We start from the raw sequence: 7381 nt of genomic DNA, 5'->3' as shown, positions 1-7381 counted from the left end.
GATCAGCCCTCTAGAGCAATATTGGCTCTTCAACACTCCCTCTGAGCTTCCCCAGCGTTTAGCTATCGCAGAAACACGGGTTGGCAGCTCCTACCACAGGCCGGCAGCTCCTACCACAGGCCACACCCCTTCTCCTGGCCCCGCCCCTCCACGTTCACCATGCTGGCCACGCCTCTCGGCCCAGGCGCTGTCGGAGGCCTAGGTGACGCCTTGCGAGCTTCCACGTACACACTCCAACGTCTCTCCCCGCGGCCGGGGGAGAGCATATCCGGGTCGCTGGAGCAGGTGCCTCAGGCCCCGCCTCTTTCCCCAGTCTCTTGTTCCCGCTTCCGGCTATCTCAAGTCTTTTCCGCTCGTTTTCTGCCGTCTTTATCTCCGCTCCCCAGCTCGTTCTGGCGTCTAGGCCCTGGTCCCTCAGCACCCCTACCCCGTGACCAGCGACTCCTTGCGCATCTCGAATCTCTCGGGGCTCGGAGCAACTCTGCGGTGCGTCTTCGCGGTGCCGTTTGGGGTGAGGCCTGTCGCGCGCCGTGAGTCCGTGCAGACCTGACCCCGCGTCTCCCCGCAGCTCGGTTGAGCCCGCCGCCGCCGCTTCGGGATGCCCCGGCTGGGGTCCGCGCAGCGCTGGGCTGCCGCCGCGGGCCGTTGGGGCTGTAGGCTGCTCGCGCTGCTGCTGTTGCTGGTGCCGGGGCCCTGCGGCGCCTCTGAGATCACGTTCGAGCTGCCCGACAATGCCAAGCAGTGTTTCTACGAGGACATCACGCAGGGCACCAAGTGCACTCTCGAGTTCCAGGTACTACGGGCTCAGGCGGTCGCGGGCCCCAGCTCGCGGTTCCAGGGTCGAGGCTGTTTTCTCATTCTTTGGCTGATTCACGAATCACATCTAGGTAGCTGATGTAGGCCATTTGGCTTTCCTGTCCGAAACCTTGCTCATTAGACATTTAAGACCAGATGTTAAGGTATATAAATTCCAGAAATGCTTCCTGTGGCTGTGATTTTTCCGTCTTTTCTCTAACGTCCTTCATTTTGAACTTTCTTCTTTAAGAGTTTCCTTTTAAAAAAAAAAGTATTCCTGTTACATAGTGCCCAACGTCAGTCCGCCACTGTCTAATCCGCACCTCCACTTTAATCGGATTTCAAGTGCTGCCGGTATCTAACTACATTGTTTTCAGTTTTTCCATCGATATTAGGATTATTGGTTAATGTGGTCCCTGTCGTTGGAAGAGCTCTATTCCAAACCAGATGACCATCTGCCAGAGGGCTTGTAGAAGGAATTGCTGTGATAAATGAGAGGCCCCTTTTCATTTGGGGGATTATATAAAAGTGCCTATTTAACAGAACGTAGTTTCTTAAATTGGCTAGAACAGCCTTTACTGTTTCTTTTTTTGTTGGTAGACTTAACATGTTTGAACAGCTGTTGAGTACTAGGTGCTGGTGATAGAGAAGTGAACAAAATAGATAGGGTCGCTGCCATCATTCTTGATTCCCTACCCATCCTACGGTTCTTTTCTTAATTAGTACCTGTTCATCCATCAGAATTGTGCTTTAAGAGCAGAGAATAGGTGATATACGGTCTGGTCATTGGAATCTGTGAAGGCTTCCTTTAGGAAGTGATTTGATGCTGAACTATAAAAGATGAGTTGTTAATGCTTTGGTGAGGGCGAAGAGGGAATGGCCTTTGCAAGCTCACTGACTGGGAATTTGAAGAACACAGAGAGGTCCACTATAGCTGGGAATAAGGAGCCAGAAGAAGGGAGGTCAGCAGGGGCCAGACCATGTAATGCCCAGCTGGCCGGGTTTTTAGTTTTAGTTTTACGATTTTTTAGGATTTTAGTTTTTCCTAAGAGTATGAGAAGCCATCATAGGGTTGTAAGCAGTGCAGTGACAAGTTCTAAGTATTCTTGGTAGCTGTACGGATATTAACTTGTGCAGGTAGAGAAGGTATTATGGAGTGTTGCCAAGTAGATGTAGAAGACTGATTAGGAGGCTATTGTAGTGGTCCAGGCTGAGACTAGGGTGGTAGCACTGGGGAAGGAGAAAAGTGAAAGGATGGGAGATACTTTTTAGGTAAAAGCAACAGAACTTGGTGATGATTTGGCTACAGTGAGTGAAGGAGGGAGGCCAAGGATGACTCTTAGGCTTGCTTAACTTCATGGGTTAGGACCAGGGGGCAGAAAAGACGATAGCAAGAATTGTAATATAAAGTGTCAGTGAAAATTTTATTTGAATTTAACAAACATTTCTTGACTTCTACATGCAGATGCTGTGCTTGTTGGTGAGAGTACTACTCTACTACTCTTGCAGGCTAAAAAATTAGCGTTTATTATGTGGCAGACAGTATAGCAAGCATTTCAGGTGTATTAATTCTCAGGACAACTCGATATGAGATGGGTTTATTAGAGAGTTTTTATTATTTTTTTACTGATGAAGAAACTGAGGCTTCGGTAAGTTGAGACCTAAGGTTACAAAATATAAGAAGTAGCAGAATCAGTATGCAGTTCCAGGTTAAGTTCTTTTTTTTTTTTTTTTTTAACATCTTCATTGGAGTATAATTGCTTTACAATGGTGTGTTAGTTTCTGCTTTATAAAAAGTGAGTCAGCTATACATATACATATATCCCCATATCTCTTCCCTCTTGCGTCTCCCTCCTTCCCAGGTTAAGCTCTTAACCACTTTATTTTACTGCCTCCCAAAGACAAATAAGGCTGAACTTGACCTCAGGGACCTTACATAGACACATAGTCGTGTAATGTTAAATGCAATAATGAAAGTACACACTACGTATAGTGCTGGCTGAAGATGGAGGATCATCAGGGGTAATTTAGCTGAGGGTCTGATGTATGAGCTGAGTCTAGAGGGATAAATAGAAGTTACAGGGTGGCAGAGGGGGGAGGGACTTCCTCAGCAGATATGTTATGTTTGTGAGACTTAATTCCAGCAAGCCTGAAAATTAAACTGAGTCGGCACTGAAAATACTGAATCATAGTGTTGCTTTGTAACTGTGGGTCTGAGGGCTTTAGGGGGGAGGTTTGTGCCAGTTTGTCAGCATTGTTCATTGATGACAGTGAGATTGATGATTTGTACCTGGTCTTAGTGAGACCCCCAGAGAGTCTGCTACTGAGAATAGTTACATGCAGAAATATGCTTATGTGAAAAGCAAAATATAAAAAAAACCAGTCAAGACTCTAATTTGGGCTCACTGATTTCAAGGTGTTCCTTGCACACTTGGGTGGTTCCTGATCTGAGAGGGTATATTTCTGGCCACATCCCTCTCAGAGGGAGAACAAAGGAGCCCATACCTGATCTCTTCTGTCCTCTTGCTGTGAGACAGCTTTTGGCTGTGATGTTTTATATTGTATTCTCTCCCTCTCATAAACTGTAGATTTATAAGCATAGTCATTTTGGGTCCTGTGATTCTTCTTCAGCAAACAAACCCCGTGTAATTTGTCACTATTAGTGCAGATGTAGAGCAGAGACTTGTTCAGAGAATTTCTGGCATTCTGGTATTTTGGGAACATAGAGTGAGAAAGGGTGTAAAAGGTGCTGAGACTTCCTTGAGGAGGTACAGGGGTGTGGTATGCTGTTGTTAACAGGTTTGGATTTTTCTGTAGGCCACAGGAATTATCAAAAGGTTTTGAGACATGTGGGGAGGGAGGTGTTACTGTCATCTAGTGGTTAGAGACTGGAGGTGCTGCTAAATATGCTACAGTGCACAGGGCAACACAGCCCCCTGAAAGAAAGACTTACCCAGCCCCAGATAATCTAATAACTGAGGTTAAGAAACCCTGGATTAGAGGGAGGAGAGATTGGATTATGGGAAGACCTTTTAGGAAGTTGAGCCAGTAGTCCCGTCTGGATTGTGGATTGGGAATGGAAGAGATGGGGTGAATTTGAGAGAGGCAATAATATCGAGAGGTTTCTGTGACTAACTGGACAGGTAGACACATAATTTGAGATGATCCCCAGTTTCTTTCTTATGTGACCAGATAGGTTTTAAGGACTATTTTTATCTGAAGTAAGATTATTTGTTTTAAAGGTTGATAGAAGAAAAGTGGCATGATGATCAGTTCTGGTTCTTTATTTTTGTTTGTATGTATGTTTTGATTATTCAAAGTACTATGGTTAAGTATGAATAATTGGGTATATAAAATGAAGTCATTATTTCACCTAGAAGAAAGGTTGTCGACTTTTGGTGGGGAGGGGTAAATGCGCAATTGATAAGACACTTTTTATGTCAGATGTTATATCTGTATGTTAATATTTGCATATTTTACGGTTTCCTAAGTGCCTAGTTATATTTCATTTAATTATCAAAATGATCTTTTAACATAGTTCAGTTATTTATCGTATCTCTTTAGTGACAAAAGGTCATATAAATAATCAGTCTTCTCTGAAGTCCAAAGTTTGATCTCTGTGTTCCACAAATGTAGAATGTCAATATTATGCTAACCCAGAGGGTTCAAGCTTGAAAATATCTCATGGTGATTGGAAACCCCCAAACCCAGTGTCTCTTCCTTATTACCTCAGGTGGATACAGGCACCCTATGTTTCTTCTCCTGTCTCCTCTCCCTCTTTTTCCCAGTCAGTGTTTTCTCACATAAGGAGTTTTTTCTCCTCTTTAATCCTTTTCCTTCTTCCTCTCTTATGCTTGCCAAGTAACCTCAGGAAAAATGTCTGCCTCTTCTCTTCATTTGCATAACTCAGATGGCTCAGATTGTAACTGATTAAGCGTAAGCCTTTGAAAATAGCTCCCAAATCCTCTTCAGAAGCTTTTTACCTACCCCTGGCTTTCCTTTCATATGCTTTCCCTTAAACCCAGACTGTGCAGATGAACAAAACATTTATCTGCTTTCGTGTTGTTCTGTTTTGGTTTTGCTTTAATCACAGGGGTTAAAACAGTGTAGTTTAATCATTTATGTTTCTCTTGGAAACAAGTTTGTAAATAATGATACACTCTTGGAACCGGCCACAAGTCTATTCTGTTCAAAATGTAATTCAAAACAGAGTTTGTATCAAATTCCATATAACTGACCTATAAAAAAACTTAAGAAACACAGTCTGTAATTTGGCAGTAAAATGAGTTTAAGTTCTATAAAAGAAGTATGCATGGGGTGTTAGGCTAAGGACTGACCTACTTAAGTGCTTCACTGTACTATCTGAGAGTGCTTGGATGATGCTAATAGGAAACTAGATGAAAAAAATTGGGCAAGGAAAATATTACATGGCAGTAAGCTTAAGGGTCAAGAGTATGAATTTGGCATTCAACCTCTTACTATGTGAAAAATCTTGGGTAGGTTACGTATTTTAACTCAGTTTCTCAGTTTGTCAAATTGAGGCAAAAATACTGTCTTGTAGGGTTGTTGGGAGAATTAAGTGATGTAAGAGGCCTATAGTAACTAGAACAGTTGTCTGGCTTGTTGGTTAGTTCCCTCTCTCCTGTCATGAGGAAATTTGTTCAGTTTCTGTAAAGCTTTAGTTGAACTGAAATCTGCCTCCCAAGTTCCATCCACTGGTAGAAATCAAGAAATGTAAAATTGCCTGTGATGTTAAAAAACCTTATAGCCATTTTAACAGGAAACCTGGTTGATTTCTCAAACTTGTTAGTTGCAGTGATCTCTTCATTTTTTGTTTGTTTTTTTCTCTTTTGTAGGTGATTACTGGTGGTCACTATGATGTAGATTGTCGATTAGAAGATCCTGATGGTAATGTGTTATACAAAGAGATGAAGAAACAATATGATAGTTTCACCTTCACAGCCTCCAAAAATGGGACATACAAATTTTGCTTCAGCAATGAATTTTCTACTTTCACACATAAAACCGTGTATTTTGATTTTCAAGTTGGAGAAGACCCACCTTTGTTTCCTAGTGAGAACCGAGTCAGTGCTCTTACCCAGGTAATAAAAAGTCAGTAACACAACATTGATATGTTTAAAGGGAAAAAAAGCATAATTTAATATCCATTAACTCATTGATGGAACACAGAATTTTGTGACTTTAACACAATCTTAACCTGTAAGAGTTAAAAAGTATCTTAACTCTTACAGTAGATTAGGCATTTCACAGAGAACTTCAGACTTTTTTAGTGAAGACCAGTGTTAAAGGATTTTATGAAAAGAAAATAGACATTAACATTAAAATAGACATTCACTTAGGTAGAAACATCAATGACAAAGGAAGTTTAGAAGTCTAAACAGTACTCCAGCATTATGAAGCATTTTCTATAATTCATGGAGGAATGTTGCTACCATAACTTAGCAGGTTGGTATAACTGGGAGCAAAAATGATGCCTTAATTAATATATATATACTTTTATACCAGTATTTAGTGTTACTCAAACTGCTGTTACAGTAACTTTTGCTGTAAGTGAAGGTAAAGTAGTAAAGATTAATAGTAAGTCATCTAACAAAAATAGTTAAGGTAGCTAAATTGGATTTTATTTTGAAGAATAGCTTAATGAGGGAAAGATAGCAAAAGACATTTAGAGTCAGTGAACAGATACTGCTCAGATGATGAGAAGGGCTGTTTTATTTCTAGTTCAGATACATTTTGAGCTTAGAGTATGTCTAAAAGATAGTTTGGTATTCAAAGGAATTATTTATCACCTTCTTGTTAAAAACTTAAATTGGATTTCATCGTTTCCAGCTTCCAGGTAGTCTCTTGGTCAAAATCATGTAGTGATAGAGGCAGTTTTTAAGAATGTGTAAGAGCCTTAATTCATAAACCTATTGTAAGCATTAATAAGATGTGTTCAAATGTTCTTCTTTTTAGAAATGTTCTCTTTATTTTAGCATCATGTGTGAACAGCACTTTGTAAAAAGATTTTTCTTTGGGGCCATTGTTTATAACTTAACCTTCATAAATTTTAATTTGTAAAATAAGATAGTTTGCTTTAAAAACCTAAGCAGGGACTTCCCTGGTGGTCTAGTGGGTAAGACTCCATGCTCCCAATGCAGAGGGCCTGGGTTCAACCCCTGGTCAGGGAACTAGATCCTGCATGCATGCCACAACTAAGAGTTTGCATGCCGCAACTGAGGAGCCCTCATGCTGCAACTTAGAAGCCCGCACGCCATGTCACAACTGAGAAGTCCACATGCCACAACTAAAAAAGATCCCACGTGTCGCAACGAGGATCACACGTGCCACAACTGAGACCTGGTGTAGCCAAGACAGATAGATAGATAAAAACCTACGTAGATAAATGCTTTTAGGACCACTTAACTTCCTTTATTTGTATCACATTTTATTCTGTTCTTTTTTTAATTGTTGTGTTAATTTCTGCTGTATAACGAAGTGAATCAGCTGTATGTATGTATGTGTGTATATATATATATGTGTGTATATATATATATATATATACATATATATCCCCTCCTCTTGG

General features: G+C 41.1%; 1 protein-coding gene across 2 annotated transcripts in view; it reads left to right on the top strand.

Annotated features, from left to right (window-relative positions):
- Nucleotides 1–227: 227 nt before the first annotated feature.
- Nucleotides 228–7381, top strand: part of TMED7 (transmembrane p24 trafficking protein 7) — an 18227-nt gene continuing 11073 nt past the window's right edge. The window contains exons 1-3 of one of the 2 annotated variants that reach the window (XM_007121478.4): nt 228–486; nt 569–793; nt 5652–5897. In XM_007121478.4, the coding sequence (XP_007121540.1) occupies nt 599–793; nt 5652–5897 (441 nt within the window). In that variant the 5' untranslated portion in view covers nt 228–486; nt 569–598. Of the gene's footprint in view, nt 794–5651; nt 5898–7381 lie in introns of both variants that reach the window. The other variant, XM_007121477.4, reaches the window with a different exon arrangement.

This window comes from Physeter macrocephalus, chromosome 8 (genome assembly GCF_002837175.3).
Source record: "Physeter macrocephalus isolate SW-GA chromosome 8, ASM283717v5, whole genome shotgun sequence".
In the NCBI taxonomy this organism is placed as follows: domain Eukaryota; kingdom Metazoa; phylum Chordata; class Mammalia; order Artiodactyla; family Physeteridae; genus Physeter; species Physeter macrocephalus.
This window is presented reverse-complemented; position numbering and strand designations above follow the sequence as displayed.